Below are 27,500 nucleotides of genomic sequence, written 5' to 3' on the forward strand. Positions count from 1 at the left end.
TTTCTATAATCGTCCAGCTGATTAGTTTAGTGGTGAGTGACCTGTCTCAGTTAGTTTACAGCATGCAGACGGTCCACTCTGGTCTTGGTCACGTTGCTGAGGTTTAGGGCTGATAGCAGGCTGTTTGTTCACGCTCCGCTAGCTGGTTTCACTCTGAGTGATCATTAACCAGCTGGCAGGAGAGTGGCCACCCAGATGGTTTCCAGAGAACCTAGACCTCAACAACACGCCAGCCGTACAGGATTGTATCTTGAAAGAAACCCGGTTGATTGGTTACTTGACCCAACTCATGTCGAAAGAGGCATGTTTTATTGTATGACGATGACTCATAACAAGAAGTTATGACCAGCAGCTCTATAGGTCACTCGAGTCGGTCGGTACTCGGTCCGTCCACAAATATTTCCCCACCCTTTAGCGGCCACAGTTTCCACCCTAGGAGGCTGGCGTTGGGCATGGAGATGAAGTGTGTGTGCGCTCACGCCAACTGGCTAAAAGGGGGCGTGACAACGGGAGTGGCCTATTGCAAAAAGGTTGCCGCAATTGCAAATTCACGCTGGGTACTTTGTGGTTGAAGAGGAGTTATCAAGGAGACACTGAATAGGATGAGGTCATAGAGGTCAGGTAAGGTTAGGGTCATTAACAGCTATATTACCGGTAAATAATGGTCTCTAACTAAGGATACAAACATGACCACGACGACCCAGTTTTCCTGCTGCGTTGACTGCTGCATTCATAGATATATATAGAACACTAGATAGCTTAAGGCGGAGTCACCAGCGTCGCTGAACCGCCGCCATCTTGCCCCAGTCAGCCTTGAGTGAGGGTGAGTGATCTGCACAGACAAAAATGCTCATAACTCGCTGAAATATTGACGGATTTACAAACGGTTTGGTTTATTACAAGCATTATTAACGTGGCTATCATTCAAGCGGTTTGTAAAAAAAACATCTTTAAAAAAAAATATATATATTATAAGTATGCAGTATCATAACTACATCTTTGATGTTTATAGCAAACCAACCCGTTTGAAAATCGGTAAAGAATTGAGCAATCTATGGTTATTTAAATAGTACATGCACCATAGACATTAATGTTATCAGTAGCTGAGCTGCCTGGGGCACGATGGCCGCCCTACAACGACGTCGCTCTCCATTGGCTGGCAGCGCGGGTAAGCTATCTAGTGTTCTATATATATCTATGGCTGCATTGACTGCATGTTGTTGTGTTGTATGATTATGGTCGGGGCGTCATGCTGTGTCATGAGCTGTTTGTTTATGTCGTTGGAGACTGAAGGAGTGTGTGGTATCTTGCAGACGGAGGCGTGTAGGAGAGGTAAGATCAGCCGCTCCACTTAACTGCTAGAACGAAGCCTGCGATGAGCCAGGACTGAGAACAGACGTGCAGAGACTGACTGCAGTGACCCTGCGGCGAGAAGCATCACCAAGCTGGCTTTTTGTAAAAATCATTATAATCAAATGAAAAAAGTAGAAAATAGTATGTTTAAATCTTTATTCATGAAGACGATTTCACATTTTAAACATAAACATTCTAACTTGGTCTAACTTTATGTAACGCAATGGCCAAGCTATGTACAATGCCAGAAGCCCTCACCTTAACCATAACCCTAACCATAACCTCATTATTTATAAATCTAACCCTTACCTTAACCCTAACCTTAACCTCACTGTTTATAAATCTAACCTTTACCTTAACCCTTACCTTAACCTCACTATTTATAAATCTAACCCTTACCTTAACCTCACTGTTTATAAATCTAACCCTTATCTTAACCCTAACCTTAACCTTGCTGTTTATAAACCTAAGTCAAAGTCAAAGTCAGCTTTATTGTCGCTTCTCTTAATGTGCAAGACATACAGAGAAATGAAATTGCGTTTCCCCCTTCCCACGGTGTATATAAAAAATATCTAATAAAATAAATAAATCTAATAAATAAAACATAAAGTAACATATAGGACACTATAAACATAAAGTAACATAATGGGACACGATGTAACCCAAGGTGTAACCCTTACCTTAACCCTAACCTTAACCTCACTGTTTATAAACCTAACCCTTACCTTAACCCTTACCTCACTGTTTATAAACCTAGCCCATTACCTTAACCCTAACCTTAACCTCACTGTTTATAACCTAAACCTAACCCTTACCTTAACTCTTACCTTAACCTCACTCTTTATAAACCTAAACCTTACCTTAACCCTAACCTTAGCCTCAGTGGAGATCTCACCTAAACCTAAAATAGATTTTTTTTATTTTTTTATTGTGATCATAACTTAACTTGGACCAAAAGCTGTTCCCTAGCAATGCAATTCCACTGAAAAGGTCTATAGCACATTTCAATACAATTGAGTAACACAGTGCCTCACAAACTATTAGATCAAAATGTAAAACGTGTAGGGAAAAGAAACAGAGAAACGGCACGCTATAAGAAATAGTGTAGACACATTACAAAATCCCCAAAACGGCTTATAGCAGATTAGGATGACACCTGGGATTCAAAATAGGTTTTTAACATGTCTGGATGTAACAGTACTGTATATCTGTATGTCATGTATGTCATAAATGTTATGATGAATTGAAAATGGGGGACCCTGATGTAAACAAGACGAAAGTCTTTCTCTGGTCTGCATCCCCTTTGTGTATTGAGCCGTACTGTATTGTACCCATTCTGCAATCTGTTAATAAAATGTTCAATCAATCAAGCAACTTCTTAAAATTTGCGGCTTTATCAGCCGATTTACAGTGGGAGTCCAGTATGACTGCATGATAGCATAAATAAGCATGTGCTGTATATGTGTTAAACATCCAATGTGCGGTTACACCATGCCAACCTGTCAGAGTCTACACCCCTCAATGCCTCAGTTCCATGCCTTGGCAATTAGTCAGAGTGTGAGTCATGGCTGTGACATGGCTCTTCTAATGACAGGGCTGTACTGGCAGGTCTTAAGGCCAAGTGGTTGCTTTCAGACCCATCTCCCTGTGGCCTCTCTCGGCCCTCTGGGAAGCCTGTCTCTCTCTGATGACCTCACACACTGGTCTCATTCAGCGGCCCAGGCTGGCTGCATTGTGCTCCGCAGCATGATGTCATCGGGGTCTGGTGATGCAAGGCTGTGCTCGATGGGTTCTAGAATTCCACGGTTAGGAATTAGAACGTCTGGGTTTCACAGGCATGGATTAATTCTAATTTTAGACTAAATTATTGTTATTTTAGAGGAGATTTCCGTTGGAGGATAATATATGTTCGGGACTAGACCATGAAAACAGTCTAATAATACACTTTATTTGTATAGCACTTTAGGTTACATATAATAATAATAATAATAATAATAATAATAATAATAATAATAATAATAATAATAATAATAATAATAATAATAATAATAATAATAATAATAATAATAATAATAATAATAATACACTTTATTTGTATAGCACCTTTCATACAAGAATTGCAGCTCAAAGTGCTTCACAGCAGCAAAAAAGACAGACACAAAATTAGCAGACATATAAAAATCACATTGTTTTTCACATTAGGCTCCAACATCACAATAGGCCACCTTGCTTATGGTTTGATTCTGGTTTTGAAATAGACAATAATAAAAAGAGTAAAATAGTGCAATCGGGTAGTGCAATAAAATAGTTAGTAAAATAGAATAGACAGAGTAAAATGATGCAATAGTGCAGTGCAATAAAATAGTTCAATAAAATTAAATAGCCCTAATTTACAGTACAATAATCACAGTGTTGATGTAATTAGTCTAGGTGGCACAACAGAGCAGCGTATCGCTCTAAACAGAATAGAATAATGTAGAATGACTGTTTAACAGTTTAAAACCGTCTTTACCCACTTTCTTCCCTGTTTGATATCCACACAGTTTAAAACCCTTAAATGACCCACATCCCCATTAAAAAGAGTAGTCACAAATTAACACATGAAGCGTATGCACATCCAATCTCCCAGTGGAGACGGAATGGTTGAAAATAACTAAGTTGATTTGAGTGACATGGTGTGATGTCGGTGTGGAGTTCCCCAGCTGATATGTTGACCGGGCCAGGCGTTAGCCACGTTAGGTGCAGAGTTGTTTGGTTTTGACGAGATGTAAAATAAATATCTTTTTCTTAGTGACTTTGAGCTGTTGCTCATACCTTGAGCCAATAACTATAGCTTTGTGTGTGAGGATGTGAAAAACACTGGTCCTCAGTCAGACAGCTGTTGTGAACATGATGTGGTTTGCTCCTCTGTAGATGCATTGCATTGTGTTCCACTGAATTCCATTGAATTCCACTGCAGCGTTCACTACAGACCTCTGCAATAAATCTACCAATTACTGCCGCGTAATAACACTTCATTATAAATGCCTTCTCATTAGTATTGCAGCACACAAGAGCCCGATTCTGCAAAGTGAATGCAAGTTAAGAGTTGTTTACCTCAAATTATTCTTTATTTGTATAATAGGACTATAATTACTTAAATAATAAGTTGTATGTATTGTATAAGAATTACATTATAGTCATTTTCTATTTATCTTAGTATTAATTTAGTTTTTTGGTATGTATTTTTCCTTTCAATTGCTTGATGGTTAATAAAGTATCTGCCAGCTTGTAGTTCAACAGTATTACAGCAGAATCTTTCTCTCCCTCCCTCTCTTTATCTTTCCCTCCCCCTCTCTCCCTCCCTTTCTCCTCCCCCCCTCTCTCCCTCCCTCCTCTCTCTCTTTTCCTCCCCCCTCTTTCGTTCTCCTCTGATTCCATGCAAACCCTGCCCTGCTCTCATCCCCTGCCTCACAGTAGTGGCTACATGCTTCCCCTCCCTGAGACCCCCTCCCTCCCTCCCTCCCTCCCTCCCTCCCTCCCTCCCTCCAGCTTGTAGTTCAACAGTATTACAGCAGAATCTTTCTCTCCCTCCCTCTCTTTCTCTTTCCCTCCCCCTCTCTCCCTCCCTTTCTCCCCCCCCCCACTCTCTCCCTCCCTCCCTCTCTCTTTTCCTCCCCCCCTCTTTCGTTCTCCTCTGATTCCATGCAACCCGGCCCGCTCTCATCCCCTGCCTCACCAGTAGTGGCTACATGGCTTCCCCTCCCTGAGACCCCCTCCCTCCCTCCCTCCCTCCCTCCCTCCCTCCCTCCCTCCCTCCCTCCCTCCCTCCCTCCTTATCTCTAAGGGGGCTCAGACATTCTTCCTCCTGCTTACTCAGTCTGCTCACGGCCCGGCGGCCGCTGTGTTGCATGGGGAGAGGGGCGTTGTTGGAATTCCTGGGTGACTTGTGCTCTTCAGAAGGTGACCGTGCTGCAGCTGCAGGGTGGGAAGCAGACTTCTCCCATTGTTGTTTTCTGGAGGCCAGGCTGCTGTTTTGGCTCAGCGCTCGGCTCGCTCTGCGAGAGACTGTAGGGGGGTGTTACTAGTAGTGCACCTGTCCTTTGAACTGCAGGGTGGGGTGGGGGATTATACTTCAAGCAAGCATCAGTAGGGTTTGTTTAAAGGGCTACTCCACCGATGTTCACCCTCATCTCTATCTATCTGAATTAGGGATACAGTATGGCGTGACAATGCTCTCCTCTCCGTGTCTCTGGGGTTGCAGCCCCCGCACAGCTGAAAACTCTGTTGTTCTTCCGGCACCAGGCGCATCATTTGACGCGTACAGACGACACGCCTGCTACAGGAAGAACTACAGCTTGGGACGTGGTCGAGATCAGTGGTTCTCAACTGGTCTAGCCTCGGGACCCAACATTTTCCTTAGTCATTAAGTCGCGACCCAAATTTTTATGATTTATTTCATTATTATTATTTTTTGATGAAATAAACACAAACAAGTGCAACAAAAGTACAACTAGGGCTAAAAACCCAATGAAATAAAATAATAATAAATAATATGCTTTTTAGCAGATTTCTTAGCTTAACATAACAGACCTACGTTTGGGGGAACTAATGGGATAACTGGGATTGCAACAAAAGTGCAACTAGGGCTAAAATTTACCCAATGAAATAAAATAATAATAATAAATAATCATGCTTCTTAGCAGACTTCTTATAGCTTAACATAACATACCTACAGTAAGTTTGGGGGAACTAATGGGATAACTGGGGTTGCAACAAAAGTGCAACCCCTGGGCTTAACATCCCAGGGAACTAATGGGATAACTGGGGATGTTGTTTGCTCCTGACAAGAGTCTCAAAGTCTGGGGTGATGGTAGACAAAGCAACTCTGAGGTCATGCTCAATGTCCAATCTGTTCCTCTGCTTTGTCTTCAGCTGTACCAGAGCTGAGAAGCCACTTTCACAAAGATAGGTAGTGCACATTTATTTTTTATTTTTATTATTATAATTTTTTTTACACACACATCCGCGACCCACTCAAAACGGCCCTGCAACCCACTTTTGGGTCGCAACCCACCAGTTGAGAAACACTGGTTTATGACAAGAGTTGTTTTCTTCACCTCTATTGTAAAGCTTTGCTTTTAACAGAGGATTTTGGCTGACTCCGATATTCAGCCGTATTTATTCTGCTTCATAGACAATGAATGCAGCTCTGACTTTATGAGACCATAAAATGTTTGCGTGATCTCTTACACCCAAATGAGACTTTAATTCTGGTTAAGACAATGCTAGAATATAAACATAATTCGGGTGTAAGAGCTCACACGTGCATCTTGTGGCCTCATAAAGTCTGAGCCCCATTCATTGTCTGTGGAGCAGCACTAGATTTTACACCCCAGTGACATCACAGATTGGTCCTGTCCTGGGGCACATGAAGAGCAGTAGGTCAATTCTTAGAATGGGTGACATTCCCCTTTAAAGTTGCCAATCCAATTTATTTCTTTTGCTTTTTTTTTTAAATATTATATTCTTTCCATAAAAAAAACAAAACAATAAAAAGACATTATAAGGAAAAGGAAACAAAGAAAAACATAAACTGTTTTAAGTAGAGGAGGGAGGAGATATTTTAAAGCCTTTTCAGACTTTCTAATGGAGATTTCTTTCCGTCCGTTGCTTTGTGTTGTGTCCCGCCCACACGCCTAATTCATATTATAACAAGAGATTCTCTGGGCGGCTGGGTGGTGCAGCGGACATTGCGCTCGTCACCAACGCAAGAGACACCGGGTTTGCCTCCGGCTGTCGGCGTTGCCTCTGGCTTGGGCCGGCCATCATACTAACATACTCAATTGGCAGAGTTAGCGGGTGGAAGTCAATGGTTGGTAATCTGGACGTTGTGGACAGCGACTCCTACAGGTCGGTTGGGGGACGCCTGCACAGCAGACACAGGAAAATGGCGGGGGTAGTGTGAGCCTCCCACACGTTACACCTCGCCAAATGAGAGTCCGCGCTGGCAGGTGAAAAGATGTGACAGGCTGCCTCCACATGTATCGGAGGGGACATGTGATGCAAGGCTTCTATCCTCCCTACAACCGGCCAGTGGGGGGCATATGCGAGCAACGTTCAAGACAGGGGAGGTGAGAATTGGCACGGCTAAATTGGGATGGGAGAAAAATAGAAAAAGAGGAGAAAAAGTGGATAAAAAATAAATAAAAAAGGGATTCTCTGCTGTAGAATTTGCAGCACGTTTCGATCGATTTACAGACCAAAGCTAAGCCAAGAGAAATGCTCTCTCTCTCTCTCTCTCTCTCTCTCTCTCTCTCTCTCTCTCTCTCTCTCTCTCTCTCTCTCTCTCTCTCTCTCTCTCTCTCTCTCTCTCTCTCTCTCTCGCACTCTCAGTTTTCAACATTCCACATGTTACACATCATCAGTTAAATAGTAGCCACTGACCGCTGCAGAAGATACAATGACCTCGGGGGCTTTTTCATTGTGAGGAATGTCCTTAACGCCATCCCTGCGTTCGCACAGGAAGGAGTTGGGTCCATAGATCAAGGCGCTTGTGTTTTCCTTTGTTTTAAGGAAGGGAAGGACATGTGCTTCCGCAGCAGGTGTGCATAAAGACACAAGAGGGAAAGGAGATGCGTACCACCTGAGTTTAGTTCTGGGTGTCATCTTGTTACAGCATGTTACAAGGGTATCATATATAGACTCTGAATATAGAGAATAATAACTCTTTATAGCTAAGAAAAGAAAGTATTGTACTTAAAGCTGCAGTAGGCAACTTGGGAGAAATTAGCAAGAGTAAATCTACCTGCCCAGCAGAATATAGAGCAAGCTCTGCGTCCCATGTACACGCAACGTAGGTTTAAGCAAGCAACAGAGACACAAGCAATAAAATTAAAATAAAACATATTGTGATGGTGGTCGATCTTAGTTTTCCAATGCAACTTTGGGAACACCATCTGCCAAAAACAACAGCTCCCTACATCATTCAATGACGAATCAGATGTTGTTGGCCTGCCAAGTGGTGTTCCCAGAGTCGCATTGTAAGACTAAGGGGGCTTTCACACTAGCCATTCGGGGTCGAATCAGAGCACGATCGCACCAAAATAAGTGTGATGAGAACGCTCCCCCCGTCACCGGGGACGCTGATTCGCTCCAAGATGGGACCGCTTGAAAAGGTGGTTTCGGGTGCGAACCAGTGTCCCCGACAACACTGCGTGGTGTGCAAGCAAACCTGTAATGCTTTCATGCTTGCTTGAATTTTGGGCAGATAAAAACATACAGCAACAACTGGACAATACCCACAAAAACGACAATATTTATGGGCAATTTGGCGAGTTCAGACCTCAACCAAACAAGCATGTTGAGCCTCACGGCTCAGTGGATCGATGAAAACTTAAATCTTTTTTATCTACTTTTTCTCCCCATTTTTCAATTTTACTCCCGTCCCCAATTTCGTATTGTCCAATTCTACCCTCCCCTGTCTCGAACGTTGTAAGGCCATGCCTCCCACAAGCCGGCTGCAATGTGGACGAAGCCTTGCATCACGTGTCCCCTCCGGTACTCGAGGAGGCAGCCGTCGCATCTTTTCACCTGCACAGCGCGATCTCTCAGCGGCGAGGGTCTGCGTGGGAGGGACACGCCGCCCTCGTCGCTTCCTGATTCTACTGTGCAGGCGCACCAACCGACCTGTAGGAGTCGCTGTCCACAACGTCCGATCCCCACCCACCAGCTTCCCACCCCCTAATACTGCCAATTGTATTAGTATGAACGACCAGCCAAGCTGGTAGCAACGCCGAGAGCTGGGCTCGAACCCAGCATATCCTGCGTTGGTGGCGAGCGCCTTGCCCACTGCGCCACCTAGCCGCCGGATCGATGAAAACTTCAAGATGAAGCCGCGTTACAAGCCCAAGACTTCCCTGGCTCGCATACAGTTAGGCCTGGCAATTTTCTAGCCATTGCTATGTCTATACATTGGTTTCTTGTTCGAATGCATTTATTTCTATAGACTGGTGTATTTTTCTTCCACGAAAAATGGAGCCTCTAATAACAATTATTGCCAAAAATGCGGCTACGTGGCGTAGTGGGCAAGGCGCTCACCACGAATGCGGAGACGCTGGGCTCGACTGTTTGATCCCAGCGCTCCACATTGCTTTCAGTTTAGCTGGTCGTCCATACTAATACACATTGGCCGTATTAGGGGGTGGGAAACTGATGGTTGGGGATCGGGCGTTGTGGACAGCGACTCCTACAGGTCGGTTGGTGCGCCTGCGCAGTAGAATCAGGAAGTGTCGGGGGCAGCGTGAGCCTCCCACGCGTTACTCCTCGCCACTGAGAGATCGAGCTGCGCAGGTGAAAAGATGCGACTGCTGTTACCTCAAGTACCGGAGGGGACTTGTGCTATGTATGACTTAGTCCACATTGCAGCCGGCTTGTGGGAGGCAAGAAACAGCGTTCGTGACAGGGGAGGGTTGAATTGGATGATACGAAATTGGGATGGGAGAAAATATAGAAAATGGGAGAAAAAGTGGATAAAAAAAAAGAAAAAAATTATTGCCCAAAACGTAAGCTGTAAAAGATAAGCTAAAACACGTACAACGTCACTTATTCTGAGATACAGATAATTCATCTGTATCTGGATAACCAATGCACAGATTTTGTCGAGGCAGGTAGCGTTATTTTGGGGAAATTGATATCTATAGACTGGTGTATTTTTGTAAAATCCTGCCTGTATCTAACCCATCGTGTAGGTTTAACTAGGTACATACATTACTTCCTGAGGTACAGCGAAAATGTCCCATGTAACTGTTTTGGTTAATTCAGAAATATGACTAAGTGTTGCTCTCCTCAATTGTGCTTGGGAACGAAACACGAGATTGTAGTGTGTATGCAGAACAGAGGGGGGAGAGGGAGGGGGGGGTTCGCACTCGAGGACGGAGCGCGGACAGAACGGAGCACCCGTTCCTAATGAGAAGACCACCATCGCATTCCTTGTCAGAAAGTATGTGTACAAAACCAACTACTGATGAGAGGCTGGGATATGTATACATTTCTTATTCAGCTTAAACAATTCAGCTTATTCCCACAGTCTGTGGAAAGTGATGCATTGCTTGCTCTATTTTTGTTAGGAAGGTAAACTCACTCACTCTACTTTCTCTGAGGTTGCCTACTGCAGCTTTAATAGTTTTGAATTGATTGATTGATTGATTGATTGATTGATTGATTGAAAACTGTAATGAACAGATTGCAGAATGGATACAGTACAGTACAACTCAATACACACAATTGTTAACTCATTCAGCGCCAATCACGGACAAAGTCGGGTTAACTATGCGCTGAGCGCCAATCACGAGAAATCACGGGTTTTAATCGTTAGTTCTTTTATTAGCTATATCCATAAATTTTTCATCCAACCAGCCTGATGTTATCATTGGGAATGGGTCTGAGCTCGCAAAGGGCAAATACCGCCGCCTACGCCTTCCAGCCGGTATTGCACATCATTGAAATCCCTTCCCCTTGGGCTGTACGCTGATCTAACAAGTCCGTTCTAGGTTTTCCTTCTCGGGCATGCAGTATCGTTATAACACATGGACTGGGGAGACTGAGAGCAGCGTGGATTATGCCTTTCGGACATATAACGGATCAATAAACGCGATCAATATTTGGAATGGCGATCAGGAATTGGATTAATCTTTTTGCAGGACATCAAAGACCAGGTAAGGACTCTATGTTACGAATCTTGGGTTAATCCGATGTTTCTTTCGCCACCATCGGAGCGTGTGTGTGTGTGTGTGTGTGTGCGTTTCTGACGTTGGCTGCGGGCAAAGCACTGAGAAGTGATTTTTCAACCCCCGCTTCTGTTCGCGCATGATGACACATATAATACCGATAATCTAGCGTTATTTTCAGAACGATTCATAAATCAAGCGACAAATGGCACGATTTCTAAGGAAATACATTGAAGCGCCGTTTGCTCGAGTTTCATGAGATTAGACAGAATGCTCTGGAAATATACTCTTATTCACCACGGTATAAAACGGAAATGTACGGATGAAAAAACAATCTGTTTTGTGCATGTTGACTGGAAGCAACTCACTGACAATCGACGGGTGTATTAGATCCATAGCTATACTATTTCATATATTTTAAGCACTTGCAAGTGAACAAAGCGCCCCATTGACTTACAGCGATTGCGTTCTACCCAGAAGGTAGACAGTGACCCCTGGCGCTGAATGAGTTAAGGGGATGCAGACCAGAGAAAGACTTCCGTCTTGTTTACATCAGGTTCCCCCATTTTCAATTCATAATGACATTTATGACATACACAACATACAGGTATTCAGATATAAAAATCTAATCTAATCTAATCATCTAATCTAATCATGAGATGTATGACATACATGACATACAGATTGTTGACAGAACTGGCTATGGGGCGACAATAATATGTTCATGAGGCATGGTTTCTCCCTTCAGCCTTTAATCGACGTGGTTTATTATTTACATTGGTACACAGCAGCACATGAGTTCTCCTCTCCGTGAGAGGTAGGTGGGAAGAGATAGAGGGGGAGGAGATATCTCCTTAATTACCCTCTACCTGGCGGTAGCATTAGCGGCTCCGCCTATAGCGCCCTCTAGTGGAAACAGTTATGCATAGTTAGACAGTTACTAGCAATCATATATAACCTCTAACTTTAACACTCCCACTTAGGGTTGTCTAGTACACTGTACAACTTCTCCAAAAACAATTTACAAAGAAAATAATACAGTTCAGAATCATCAAAAAGAATATGGCAGTCAATACTACACAACAGGCAATATTTACACACCAAACATGACCTCTGCAAATCTTTTCAATTTCAGTTTGGAAGCAGGTTTCGTCATAGCGTCTGCTACCATGCCGTCTGTTGGACAATAAATCAGTGTCATTCTTTCTTCTCTGATGACAGATCTGATGAAATGATATATTATATCGACATGTTTACATCTCTGTCGGCACACAGGGTTTCTAGCAATCGCAATGGTTCCCTGGTTGTCCTCATAAACAACAGTCTTCTTATATACATAGGTATCCATTCCTTCGAGCAGTTCTAGATAAATACATTCCTGTATTGTCATAGCTAGAGCCATGTATTCGGCTTCACAAGTTGATAGTGCCACTGTGGGCTGCTTCTTTGTTTTCCACGAAACCAGTGAGCTGTTTGTGTTCAAGCTCACACAATATCCTGTGGTACTTCTTCTATCTGTGGTGTCAGCTGCCCAGTCTGCATCACTGTAGGCTTTAAGCCCTTTAAGCCCTCTCTGTAAATTTTTACATCTGTCAGTTTCTGAGCATCCTCCTGGTAGTCTAGTTTTTGATCACATGGTGTTTCCCTTGTCCTACATTCTTGCATGTCAAAACGTTTCAGGATCTTTTCCACATATCTCTTCTGGGATATTTTTACACAATTGGCAGACTGTTCAAAGTCCATGCCTAGAAAATGTTTCAACCTTCCAAGGTCTTTCATTTTGAATCTGGTGGAGAGCATACCTTTCACCTGTTCTAGGTTTCTAGTGTTGTCTGCTGCGATGATCAAATCATCTACCCAAATGATGATTATCACTTTTCCTGACTCTTTTGACTCCCTTGAGTAAACACAGGGGTCTACTGGGTTCTGTAGGAAGTGATCTTCAATGAGACATGTATGAAGCTTCTCGTTCCAATTTCGCCCAGACTGTTTCAGGCCGTAAATGGATTTTTCTAGCTTACACACTAGCTTCTCTCCTTTCTTTTCGTAACCTTCAGGTTGTTCCATATATATCTCCCTATCTATGGGTGCGTGCAGATAGGCTGTCTTCACATCCATCTGATGTAAAATCAAATTGTCCTCAGCTGCTTTCTGCATCACTACCCTTACACTGGTCAGATTGGCTGTGGGGGAGAATGTTTCACCGTAGTCTATCCCCTCCCTCTGACTTTAACCTTTAGCTACAAATCTCGCTTTGTACTTGTCGTGGCCTTCAATACCCTCCTTGATTGAGTACACCCATTTCCCTCCCACTGTCTGTCTGCCCTCTGGTAACTTGGTTAGAGTAAAGGTGTGGTTGTCCGTCCTCTAGGGACCTCATCTCCTCATCCATTGCTCTCTCCCATTTACTTGATTCAGGGGACACTATGGCCTCTTTAAAGGTCTGAGGTACCCCACTGACTACTCTGTAGCAGTAATCAATGCTGGTAAGTGTACTGTCATCCTCGTAACTTTCTCTCCGGGCATAGTCTGTCAGATACTTTGGGGGTTTGTGTTCCCTTGAGGGATACCTCCCACTGCTTGGGGCACGTGACGTCACCCTCGGGTGCTCCTCGTCATCGCCCTCTGGGGGTTGCTGACTGTCTGTCTGCATGACCGTGCTAAGTACACTAGGCTGAGGTGTCTCTGTTTCTTCAAACCATACTCTGGAGTCCAGCTCTGGCTCCTCTGTCTGTGTCTCGTTCTCACATGTTGTCTTTGTGACAAACTTGACTAGCCTGTGTTTCTGCACTCTCCCTTTACCGGGATAATAAACTAGGAAAGCGGGGCTCCCTTTGTCGTGCCCTACAAAGAGTCCTTTTTCACATCTGGACTCGAGCTTTCCTCTGTCCTGCAGGTAAGCATAACACACTGATCCAAATGGGTGCATCCTAGCTAGATTACACTTCTTTCCTGTCAGTGCTGTATACGGGGTGGTGCCCGTGTGCTTATTAAAGCACCTGTTTCTGGTGTAAGCGGCTTCTTGCACCGCATAATGCCATAGACTCTTAGGTAAGTTACTGTCTACTAGCTTACACCTAGCCATTTCGAAAAGAGTGCGCCATTCCCTCTCTGCCACTCCGTTCTGGTGTGGGGAATATGGACATGACGTCTCGTGTCTTATCTTGTTCCTTCTCAACAGTGATTGGAACTCTCTATTTGTGAACTTGGTTCCGTTGTCGGACCTCAAGCATCTTATGTTACCATAAGGGGCTACGTCTGCCAGGAATTTCTCCGTGGCCTGGAGTGTGTCACTCTTTGCTTTGAGAAAGTAAACAAACACTGCCCCTGTACACACATCTGTAAAAGACTGTACATATCTAAAGCCTCCTATGGACTCGTTGCTTACTGGACCGGCTAGATCTGTGTTAACTAGCGCAAGTGGTACCTTTACTTTTTCTGTGGGATTTCTGTTTCTCGATTGAGTAAACTTCCCCTTTATGCACACTACACATTCCCTGTCAGGTCTACGCTTTTCACCTTCAATGTGCATGCCTTCTGTCACTGCTTGCAGTTTCAGTAAATCCTCGTAATTACAATTACCCATAATCTCATGCCATGTCTGAATATCGTGACTGACAGTCACGTTACACATATCATTATTATCATTACACTTGTCGTTGTCATTACACTCTGTTTGTAGATAATACATTCTCTTGTACACCTTTATGTTAAATCGCGTACCGTCAGGCTCTACAAGAATTTTTTTACCTTCATTGAAGAATACTTTGGCACCGTTCGCAGTAGCAGCTATTACAGAGAATAGTTCTTGTGGGAACGAGGGTACGTAGAGAGCGTTCTTTAACGTCACTGTACACCGGCGCCCCTCACTGTCTATGAGGCATACCTGTGCGTCTCCTCTCTCTTGCGCTTCCCGTCTGCCAGCTCCATGCTGTGTCTCTCCAGGTGGAAAGTGTTGTCAAAGTTCTTGAACCGACTCCTGTCGTTGATGACGTGGGACGACGCACCTGTGTCCACGATCAGTCCCTTCCTTTGGGCCGAAGATGAAGTCTTGTCCCGCTACTCTCTCCGGGCGCCGTCTCGATTCGTCGACCGTCGCCGCCATCTTGTCCACAGCCGCCATCTTGTCCACAGCCCCCATCTTGTCCATAGCCGCCATCTCGTTCATGGCCGCCATCTTGTCCATGCGCGTATCGTGCGCTCTGGTCGCGTTTCTTCATGCACGCTCTGTCTGTGTGCCCCGTGGATCTGCAGAAGCTACACCAGACAGCCTTTGTGCAGTTACCTTTCCGATGGCCTTTTTCTCTGCATCGCCAACACGCCAGCTCCGTCGTGGGCCTGGTCTTCTCCCTCGGCATCGCTCGGGCCTTCAGCACCCTCTCTCCCGCCTCCGCGGCGGCTGGGTGGATATCTTCTGAGGCCTCGAAGTTTCGTAACTTGGCCTTGAACTTTCCCAGCGTCATGTCCGCTAAACCGTGTGTTACCAGGAGTGTGAACGGTTTGTACAGCTCCGGTAGTCCCCTCATCACCATCGCCATCATTAGCCCATCGCTTGGTGCTTCTCCTGCACTCTTCAATGCCGTAATGATCTGCTCAGCTCTGATGACGTATTCGGTCACAGTCTCGGTGTGCCCCTTCTTCAGTGCTGTTAGTGTTATGTAGAGGGACACGACTCGGGGTCTTCCTTGCCCGATATAATGTTCTCTCAACACTTCCAGGCTTTCTCGGCCTTTGTCTTTAGTGTCGCGGAATATCAGCCCCAAGCTTGTGTCGTCGAGCAGTGGCGCTAACTCACAGTATGCATCTGCATTATGCTTGTCGTCCAGGGCTTGTGCTTCCGCCGTCAGGTCTCCCGTGGGGGCCGTCAAGATCGTCGTCTTCAGTCTCACACCGTGCATGCAGCACAACATGCGCTCTTTCCAGAGCTCATAGTCCTCTGCCTTTCCATTGAACGAGGGCCATTTGCTCCTTCCCTTGGTCGCCATCCTCCTTTTTGATGGTAGGCGTAGCTTTAGCTCTGTTGGTATAGCCTTTAGCCACGCGGTGCTCCCGGCACTAAACTAGCCTATACTTCAGCTAAACTTGCTACCCTTATTATTTCGCCCCTGCGTGATCTGGGCCCATAACCTGTTGACAGAACTGGCTATGGGGCGACAATAATATGTTCATGACGCATGGTTTCTCCCTTCAGCCTTTAATCGGCGTGGTTTATTATTTACATTGGTACACAGCAGCAGAGTTCTCCTCTCCGTGAGAGGTAGGTGGGAAGAGATAGAGAGGGAGGAGACATCTCCTTAAATACCCTCTACCTGGCGGTAGCATTAGCGGCTCCGCCTATAGCGCCCTCTAGTGGAAACAGTTATGCATAGTTAGACAGTTACTAGCAATCATATATAACCTCTAACTTTAACACAGATATACAGTACTGTTAAACAGAGATCCTAACAGTAAATATATAAATACGAGGGGGAGGGAAGGGTGTTCGGACATTTACGGGGGCCAGTTTCGAATTGCAGCCTCCCGTAGGTGCTCTTTTAGAGCGGTTTTGAAGGTGGGTAGTGATTCACATTTATTTACGGCTGTGGGTAGGGCGTTCCACATTGATGTTGCATAATTGCGAAACATGTTTAGTCCCTTGTTTGTGCCGAATCTGGGTTGCACATGATTTGTGGTTGTGGTATTCACTGACCTTTGGGAAGTACCTCGACATGTACATGGGTACCTTAGTGGTGTAGTGTATCTTGTAGACCAGGCCCATTGCAAGTTGCTGTACTCTGTCGTCTACTCTAAGCCATCCTAGGTAGTCAAAATGGGCTGGGGTGAGGTGGGTTTTAGGAGTAAGGTCAAGCAGTAGTCTGACCAGTTTGTTTTGTGATGTTTGTAATCTTGTTTTTAGTGCCTTTGAGGTGCTTTCGTACCATGAGGTGCAAGCATAGTCGTAGTACCCTTGAATGAGTGCTCCTGCTAGAGTCTTCAGGGTATTCTTGTTTACCAGAGAGGAGATCCGGTACAAGAATTTTGTTTGTTGGTTGACTTTTTTGATTACATTGTTTGCCATTTTGTCACAGTCTTTGTTATAGTGTTTGGTGATACCACATTAGGCTACTCTGGTACATTTTGGGGTGCAGTACAAAGTAGAATATGGAGTAATATAACAAGTTACTCCTCCCAGGAAGAAATAAGTGAAGTAACTTGTGCAATGAGTAAGGAGTAATATGTAATATATAACCCACCGAGCAAAAAGACCAGTACTGATTTATAATTTGTCTGGAATCCTTTGGGATCTTGTGAACCAAGCAGGTAATCCACATTTCACTGAGGTGCTGGACTGTCCCGTCCAATTACATGCCCTACTGCCCAGCCAAACTTTGGGCAGTAATTACCACGATTCTTTACTTTGTGATGGAAATAACATTCCTCTCTCCTGTGAGAACTGTGGCCAAATATAATTGAGTGCAATCGTGTGCCTTTCCACCTCACAGGTCTGTTGTGATTTCTGTTGTGATTTCTGTTGTGAAATCATTGAAAAGAATGTGCTGTTCTGCCCCTGTTGCAACTCTCTCCTACAGTGGACAGTTGCCAACAGCTGGTTGAATTGATTTGATTTTTATTTGTATTATTACCAAAGTGCCACTTCAAAGGGGAACTACGTTGCTACCGGCTTGGCCAGTCGTCATACTAACACAATTGGCAGTGTTAGAGGGTGGGAAAGCTGGTGGGTGGGGATTGGACGTTGTGGACAGCGACTCCTACAGGTCGGTTGGTGCGCCTGTACAGCAGAATCAGGAAGTATCGGGGGCAGCGTGAGCCTCCCACACGTTACTCCTCGCCACTGAGAGATCGTGCTGTTCAGGTGAAAAGATGCGACAGCTGCCTCCTCGTGTACCGGAGGGGACACGTGATGCAAGGCTTGGTCCTCACTGCAGCCAACCAGTGGGAGGCATAGTCTAGCAACGTTCGAGACAGGGGAGGGGGAATTGAAGGGAGAATTGGTGAGGCAAAATTGGGATGGGAGAAAAATAAAAAATAAGGAGAAAAAGTGGATTAAAAAAAATAAAGAATTCATATGTTATATGGCAGGGCTATTCAACTAAATTTTTCAGGGGGCCACATTGTCAGAAACCCAAGGGGCCAGGGGCCGGACTGCCACGGCGCCTCCCTGTGCTATGAATATATGTACACTTGACACAACACACAACCACATTTTCACAACTTTTATTTAACTACATTGCAAAAGTAGTATACTTTTCAAAAAAAGTGCTTCATTTATGTGCCACATCTGCAACATCTCCTGCAAAAAGTGCTTCATTTATGACTGTGCAACAACTGCAACATCTCCTCTTCAACATTTCAATATAAATATAAAATAAAAAACAAACAAGTGCATGATGTGCATCTGAACATTCTAACATCAACACTTGAACAAAAAACACATTTATAGTGCAGCTGAGCTTATGAAAAAGTGCTTCATGTCTGTGGAACAACAGCAAATCACAGCATCTTATTAGCACTTATTGTCCACTCTTAACTCTCAAACATCAGGGGGGGGGTGGGGGGCAGACAGGCCTAGCCTACATACACACATCTAATGAGAGAGATTGCACTTCTTTGACTGGGCAATGGCAGAGAAAGAGGGTTCATAGGAAGTGAGGGCTACCCGCAAACAGTGATGCAAATGCTCATTTGTCAAGGAGGCACGGTTGCTTGTTTTAATGGCATTCATGTGAGAGAAACTGGATTCACAGGTGTATGTTGAGCCATACATTGTTAGCACAGATATTGCCAGCGTTTTTATTTTGGGGAATGTGTTGACATGAATACACTTTATCCAAAATGTTGTGGTGGATTCATTCTCAAGTGCCTGCTTCAGAGCAGATGATGCTTGCTCAATTATTTCAAGTTGCAGGAGACCTTCATTAATGTGAAGTGATGCAAGGAACTCTTGTCCTTTTGTGGAAATAGCAGCTACATTGGCAAATGGGTTGCTCACAAAATGCATCAATTCTCTGGACATGTCAAATTCATCAAATCGACTTGCAAAGTTTTCCCTCAATTTATCAATGAAATCTGTCATTAATTGAGTGACTTTTGGCTCAATTGTGCGTGTGAACGTTGACATGAAAAGAAAAAAGTAAAAAAAAAAAAAAATTATTAAAAAAATATATATTTTTTTTATTTTTATTTTTATTTTTTATTATCATGTAATCTTTGGCGGGCCGGTCAGAATCATCCCGCGGGCCGAATCTGGCCCGCGGGCCGCCAGTTGAATAGCCCTGTTATATGGTCTTAGACGTTCTGAAAATATTAGTGAACACGAACAACTCTCTCCCAAATTCCAGAAGAGTGCTAAAACTCACATTTGTGATTGAGTGTAAAGTCTGAAACGGCTCCATAAACAATGAATTGAGAAAGATTGTAGATGACAGTGAGAGCACCCAGGGGAATGTTCTGTTTCAGAACTGAGCATATTACTGTAGAATAAAGCTCATTTGGGTATGAAAAAAAGAAAGAAAACAAACATTCTCTGGGTCCACAACATTAGTCTCCCATTCATTGTCAGTGGAGAACCTCCAGACTTTATACCTGATGACATCACAAGTTTGAGTCTTTGTTATCTGGGTTTTCTTGGGAAGATTAGCTCACAAATAGCTTTTTTAGGCCAATGAAATAACATTAGAATTCTTATTTTTGTTAGCGTTCCCCTTTAAGGAGCAAAGGAGAGAGGATGAGAACAACTGTTTTCTCCAACAGGAAGTCCGTTACCGTGAAAACAGGCCTCCCAACGTGGGCCCCCTCCTTTGTCTGTTACTGTTATTGTTTAGGTTGTTTGTTTGTGTTTTCTGACCGTGTCCCCCTCTCTGTTTCCTGGCCTGGTTAGGTGAACAATGTGGACGACAGCCACAGTACGCAGGACGCCCCGACCCTAGTGTTGTCGGAGAAGGCTGGGGGGCCACTGGACGCCTCCGTCAACAGCGTCATCTCTTACCCCCCCGCCAAGGTGGACAGTAGCTCTGTCGACGGGGAAACCTACAATAACAACAATGAGTAAGATCACCCCCCCCCCCCCCCCCCCCTGTCTGATCTGCCGTTCCCCGTACCTGGCTAACTGAGTTAGCCGGATAATATCCAGCATAGCCTGACTTAAGCCAGACCTTTCCATTCCCCGACGCTCGATTGTCTAAATCACTATGACAACAGATCAAAAAGTTTGAGCCTGGTCGAGAGCAGGGTTAAGTTCAGTTAGCTGGATGAACCATGGCCACGCCCCCGCAAAGAAATGCCAGCTCGCTTCCTGAAATGATTCTCACAGTCTAGATCTGCATTATACCATTCTGAATTATGTGCTTATGCTTCGTTTGAAATGTAAAATAATATGTCTGCAGTAACGCTGATAATAAATCATATTCAGCCTATGAATTTACTTTGTCCTATATAATGCACGTCATATTTATACGGATACGGCGCTCGCAAGTCGCGACACACACAGTTATTTTAATAACGGACTAAACGGATCATTGCAAATGTGAATCATTTTTAATGAATGAAACCTATCGGGTGTTTGGCTCTGATTAGTTTAATATTCTACGCTGTGTATTTGCTTAACGGAGCACCCGGATGCGTTTCATTCAAGCTGAAGCGTCTATGCGCGGATTGTGGATATGAATTATGAGGAATCTGAATCTGTGGAATATTTAATTGTATCACTGTGATAGTGTCACACGTTATTGTGATATTGTAACTGGGATTAAAATATATGAGGAGATGCGCTGTTTGATGGATTTGATGACGTGACGTGACTTGATAAATTGAATGAGCCTTTGACGTTTTTGATGAATGAATTCGAGAAAATGCATTTATCTTTTCAAGCACTGTTATCTGATGATGAACATGAGGTGTCACTGGTATACTATAAACCAAATGGTAATCAATTCAATGCATGTATGGATTAGGTCCGAAACAGATTAAAACCTGATTAATAGTGTAACTGCAAGCCTCCCTCCAAGCCTCTCTTTGGAAACCATGTATTTATATAGTACATAATATTAATACCTAAGCACATACAGATATCCTCATGATATAATTCGTATCAATTAGATATACTATTTGGGCTTGTTTTTATCGTTATTCTGAAAGAGCTGAACTAATTATTTTCGCTAGCAAGATCTCATTTGATTATTCATTCCATAAGCCTACTGCCAGCAGGTACGTTTAAAGAAATATAATCTGATTGATTGGGGTAATGAGGGATTTAAAATTAGCCTATAGATTATGCATTTAACTTGTCGGCGAGGCTATGAGCCGTACTGCATTGTACCCATTCTGCAATCTGTTAATAAAGTTTTAAATCAATCAATCAATCAATGCCGTTAGAAAATCAGGATTTCTGCTATCGACACTTGCTGTCTTGTCAGCTGAGGCGGGCACGCGCAATTATCCTGGGTCTCAAGTCTGGTTCAAATGAACGAGACTGAATCCACCTTCGAGGAACAGGAAAATCCCGGATTCAAACATCGGGTTAATTGAATCTGGATAATGGGACTCTTGATCGACTTAGTTGAACCAGGTACGGGGAATAGGGCCCTGATCTGTTATCAGTTTAGTTAATCTGACTTGGGAGGTTGACATAGCTGTCATCAGGAAAAGGTTGTTATTTCGTTTTAGTTTTCCAGTATGATATGACCAGTAGACCATGTACTCAGAGTCTACATTCGACTTACCTTTTTATTTAGCAAAGAACATTTTTCTCTAGGTATAATCTTTTAAATCTAGATGTAAGGGTGTTCAACAACAGCGATGAACACAACATATCCTCACCCTCCTCAAAACGACAGAAGTCCCTTTTAGATAAGAAGCCTAATTGATATGAGACACACAGACGTGAGCCCTGAGACAGCAGCACACAAACTATACAGGCAACACAAGATTAGATAGTAAAGCAAGGAAGATAAAGGAGCGAGTCCAACAGCCTCGACTCACCTGACACATTACATTATGCACTCCTTATCACTCCTGTGATTCACCTTCCGTCGGTACATCCTGACCGGATCAGCAGCCGTGTGTGACCTCGGAGTACTTGTTGTTGGAAGCAGCATTCCCTTCCCTCCTCCTCACATTCATTGACTGCTTTGAGAAAGGGAAAGGGGGTGGGTTAGGGAAGGACGTTGGTTCCATCAAGGGCTTGGAGTGAATGCTCAAGTGCCTTGTTTTTGTTTGCATGGCACAAGGTCACAAGGCTTTGACTAAACTCCTCTCAAGTACGTTCTGCTTGAACTTGACATTTGACATTTGAATTTCTTCAAAAACAACTCGTCAACATCCATCATCAAGTATCCTGGGCCTTATTCCCCGTACCTGTTTCAACTAAGTCGATCAAAAGTCCCATTAGCCAGATTCAATTAACCCGATGTTTGAAACCAGGCTTTCCCTGTTCCTCGAAGGCTGATTCACTCTCGTTAATTTGAACCAGACTTGATACTCAGGATAATTGCGCGCGGCCGCCTCACCTGAAAAGACAGCAGGTGTCGATCGCAGAAATCCTGATTTTCTAACGGCATTGATTGATTGATTGATTGAAAACTTTATTAACAGATTGCAGAATGGGTACAATACAGTACGGCTCAATATCCTCGCAGACAAGTTAAATGCATATCTATAGGCTAATTTTAAGTCCCTCATTACCCAAATCAATCAGATTATATTTCTTTAAATGTGCCTGCCGGCAGTAGGTTTAATGGAATGAATAATCGAATGAGCTCTTGCTAGCGAAAATAATTAGTTCAACTCTTTCAGAATAAATAGATAAAAACAAGCCCAAAGAGTATCTAATTGATACGAATTAATAGATACTTATGAGGATATCTGTACTGTATGCGCTTAGGTATCATGTACTATATAAATACATGGTTCCCAAAGTTTTCAAGGCGCGACCCCCGAAATAACGTGTCAGAGAGGCTTGGAGGCTATACAGTTTCACTATTAATCAGGTTTTAATCTGTTTCGGACATCATCCATACATGCATTGAATTGATTAACCTTTGGTTTATACCAGTGACACCAGTCATGTTCATCACCCTCTTGTTCATCATCAGATAACAGTGCTTGAACAGATAAATGCATTTTCTCAAATTCATTCATCAAAATGTCAAAGGCTTGCAATTGCTCATTCACTTTTCTCAAGTCACGTCCACGTCATCAAATCCGTCAAACAGCTCAGACATTTTAATCCCAGTTACAATATCACAATAACGTGTGAGTGACAGTGATATAATTCAACAATCCTCAGATTCGTCGTAATTCACATCCACAATCCATGCAATTCAATTTATGCTTGAATGAAACACAATCCGGGCACTCCGTTAAGCATATACATCCACAGCGGAGAATATGAAACGAATCAGAGCCAAACGCCCGGTTTCATTCATTAAAAATATCCCAGCGGGATTCACATTTGCAATGCTCCGTTATTAAAATAACCACATAGTGTGTGTCGCGACTCGCGAGCGCCGTATTGCTATGACGTGCATTATTTAGGACAAAGTAAATCCATAGGCTGAATATGATTTATTATCAGCATTTTAGGTCTATTATTTTACATTTCAAAAGCCCCCTCTAGAAAAACTAAACACAAAAACATAATTCAGAATCTGTGAGGAAGGGAGCTGGCATTTTTTTGCGAGGGCGTGGCCAGTTTATCCAGCTAACTGAACTAAACTCTGCGCTGGAGCAGGTTCAAACTTTTTGATCTGTTAGTGATTTAGACAAACGCGCGTCGGGGAACCGAAAAGTCTAACTCATGTCAAGTCATCCTGAAAATTATCCGGCTAACTCAGTTAGCCAGATACGAGGAACAGGGCCCTGGGCTTGCAGTTTAAAATGTTTATTGACACCAGCGTAGGTAATGGAAGCAGACCCCACGCACTTAAGGATGATTTATGCTAAGCTGCTTGACAGAAGTGAAAGTGTCGTTTATCAATGTTTGTCATTGATACTTTGATGAAGGTTTGTGTCGTCTCTATGGTAACAAAAAAACATGCCAAGTACCGACTGTTTGTGTCTTTGCTCTGTCCCTTCTATTCATATGGAATTTAACACTGTAAAGTATTTTGTTTTGTTTTCTGTTTCTTTGCTTGCATGTAATTTTAGCCATCTTAATTGTTAGTTTCATTATGCATTGTGTGTTGAGTACTGACTTTGAATAATTTTGTTTTGCAATAATAATTGTTTTTGTATTTTTTTTTGTGTGGACCCCAGGAAGACTAGCTCGTTGCTATGGCACCAGCTAATGGGGATCCGTAATAAATTCAAATCAAAATCATTCATGTTAGCTGCAGCCAAATCTGAAGGGGAAGCCACAAGTACATCTATGGCAAGGTAGGGATTTTATCCAATCACATTGTGCAACAACATTATGACAGTGTCCCCAACATAACACAATTCTGGAGGTCTTTCCTGTAAAATAATGTGTTTTTTCTGTCGAGCGACAGTTGTCAAAAGTGTTGAGCGCCCTAGAATAAATCTGCCTTTACGTTTCTTCTGAATAATGGTGGTGTGTTGACCTAGTGTAGTTAAATGTCTGCCAGTAAAGGAGATCCACACAAAAATAAGTGCAGATACTTAACACTTTGATTGCCAGCATGGGGTGGGCTATTTATCGCTTGAGTGCCAGCGCTTTAGTCAATGAGAGGGCGAGCACATTTGTAAACGCATAAACTATATCTTAACATCTTATGTGTCTAATACGCCCGTCGCTTATCAATGACTTGCTTGCAGTTAACATGTATGAAACAGATTGTTTTTTCATCTGTACATTTCCGTTTTATACCGTTTTGAATACGAGTATAGTTTTAAAAATTTCTAGAAAAAAAAAAGATTCCGCAGGAATCGCCCTTTACTGGAATACACACAACACGTTGTCATTTTCCGGCTGATTTATGAATAGTTTTCAAATAAACGCTAGATTATCGATAGTATATGTGTACTTATGCACGCTAGAGAAGTGGGCTGAAAAATCGATTATCTATGACCTGGTCAGCGCTAACGTCATACACGCACACACACACAGACACGTTGTGGAATATATGAAAAAAACATCTGATTACCCCAAAACTGGTAAAATAGATTCCTTACCTCAGATCAGATGTTCTGCAATTTTTTTTTCCAATTACTGATCGCCATTCCAAATATCGATCGCGTTTATTGATCCAACATTAGACCTCGAAACAGATAATCCACGCTGCTTTCGGTTGCCCCAATGAATGCAATAGTCTCCGGTTACATGCCTGAGAAGTAAAATGTGGAATCCGGAGTTTTCTTTTCACATGCATTTTCATTGAGTCCATTCCAATGGGTGCAAAACCATCCGGGAGACGATAGGGGGCGGTATTTGCCCTTTTCGAGCTCATAGACAGTCCCAATGATAACGTGAGGCTGGATTGATGAAAAATGAATGGATATCGCTAATAAAAGAAATAACGATTAAATAACGAGATTTCTCGTCGTTGGCACTCAACGCATGGCGGCCAACAATGAGATTTCTCGTTGTTGGCACTCAATGTGTTAATGCAACTTCAACAATATAGTTTGAATTGTCACAGTAAAGAGAATTCTAAACATGGAAACAATATAGAAATAGGAAGCCCTTTGAATGCTGTAGGTATACATGCAGTAGCAGCAATGTGTTTTGAACTAATGTGCTTCCTCAGGCAGCATTGAACTAATGTGCTTCCTCAGGCAGCATTGAACTAATGTGCTTCCTCAGGCAGCATTGAACTAGTGTTCCTCCTCAGGCAGCATTTAACTAATGTGCTTCCTCAGGCAGCATTGAACTAGTGTTCCTCCTTAGGCAGCATTGAACTAGTGTTCTTCCTCAGGCAGCATTGAACTAGTGTTCTTCCTCAGACAGCATTGAACTAGTGTTCTTCCTCAGGCAGCATTGAATTAGTGTTCCTCCTTAGGCAGCATTGAACTAGTGTTCTTCCTTAGACAGCATTGAACTAGTGTTCTTCCTTAGGCAGCATTGAACTAGTGTTCCTCCTTAGACAGCATTGAACTAGTGTTCTTCCTTAGACAGCATTGAACTAGTGTTCTTCCTTAGACAGCATTGAACTAGTGTTCTTCCTCAGGCAGCATTGAACTAGTGTTCTTCCTCAGGCAGCATTGAACTAGTACAAGTGTAAGTGTATTTAGTAGAGCACCTTTCACAGAGCAGAGTCACAAAGTGCTTCACAAAGAATTGTTAAAAATACGACTTGAGAATAAAATAGTAAAAAGCAAGCATATCAATCAATCAAACATAAGCAACAAATGCCTTAAACAAAACACTCAAAATGACAAGACAAATGTCAGTTTGAATAAATTAGTCTTCAACTGTTTTTTAAACGCGTCAACAGAGATTGTAGATCCACAATGTCTGAGCCGTAACTTCAAAGGCACGATTACCTTTCTGGTTTGAGTCGAGAGCGAGGGACAACCAGTAAGCCCTGGTCAGAAGACCTCAGTGACCTACTGGTGAGATGGATTAATCAGATCACAGTTTCTCATGTACACAGGTGCCTGACCATGCATGGCTCTATATGTGAAAACAAGTACCTTATAATGAATTCTAAACTTAATGGGAAGCCCCTATAGTACGAACCCTCTCCACCCCCATGTCCAACCTTCATAATTTTGGGGACAGAGCTCTTCTCCCAGAACTCCCTCCCCCAAGACATAAGAGACTCAGAGTCCCCCGCAGTTTTCCAATCCCGCCTTAAGATCCATGTCTTCTCCATTGCCTTTTCTTACCCCCCCCCCCCCATCCATCCTTGTGTGTTTGTCTCACAGTGTAAAGCGACCTTGAGTTCTACAAAAGCGATATATAAATCACATTTATTATTATTATTATTATTATTATTATTATTATTATTATTATTATTATTATTATTATTATTATTATTATTATTATTATTATTATTATTATTATTATTATTATTATTATTATTATTATTATTATTATTATTTATTAATTATTATTATTATTATTATTATTATTATTATTATTATTATTATTATTATTATTATTATTATTATTATTATTATTATTATTATTATTATTATTATTATTATTATTATTATTATTATTATTATTATTATTATTATTATTATTATTATTATTGTTAGACACATTGCTTCAGGGCAGCCAGTGTTTGTGGTACAAAACAGAGTTCAGTTTCTCATAAAGCAGAGGAATGTTAGCCCCGAAGACCCGCACTGTGTTCCCTGCCTGACATAATCTGGTATTTTATGTAATAACTTGCTGTAATACCAAAGCCACTGGTTCGGATTCCGTTACAAATCCCTGCAAACATAGTAAATTAAACTCGTTTCCTCTTCCCTTTATTAAGGAAATGTACCCAGAGAGGTTCTGTGGAGGAGGGTAAACCCAACCCTAACATCTGTTTA

The 27,500-nt window shown here is 42.9% G+C and overlaps 1 protein-coding gene across 1 annotated transcript in view; it reads left to right on the forward strand.

Moving 5' to 3' along the window:
- Positions 1-27,500, forward strand: part of LOC311225225 (occludin) — a gene marked incomplete at its 3' end in the record, with an annotated part of 74,865 nt that overhangs the window by 37,709 nt on the left and 9,656 nt on the right. Inside the window, exons 5-6 of the mRNA XM_084310437.1 lie at positions 19,939-20,105; positions 24,312-24,431. Of these exons, the coding sequence (XP_084166563.1) occupies positions 19,939-20,105; positions 24,312-24,431 (287 nt within the window). The remainder of the gene's footprint in view (positions 1-19,938; positions 20,106-24,311; positions 24,432-27,500) is intronic.

The sequence above is a fragment of the Notolepis coatsorum genome (assembly GCF_963971535.1).
Source record: "Notolepis coatsorum genome assembly, chromosome: 3".
In the NCBI taxonomy this organism is placed as follows: Eukaryota; Metazoa; Chordata; class Actinopteri; order Aulopiformes; family Paralepididae; genus Notolepis; species Notolepis coatsorum.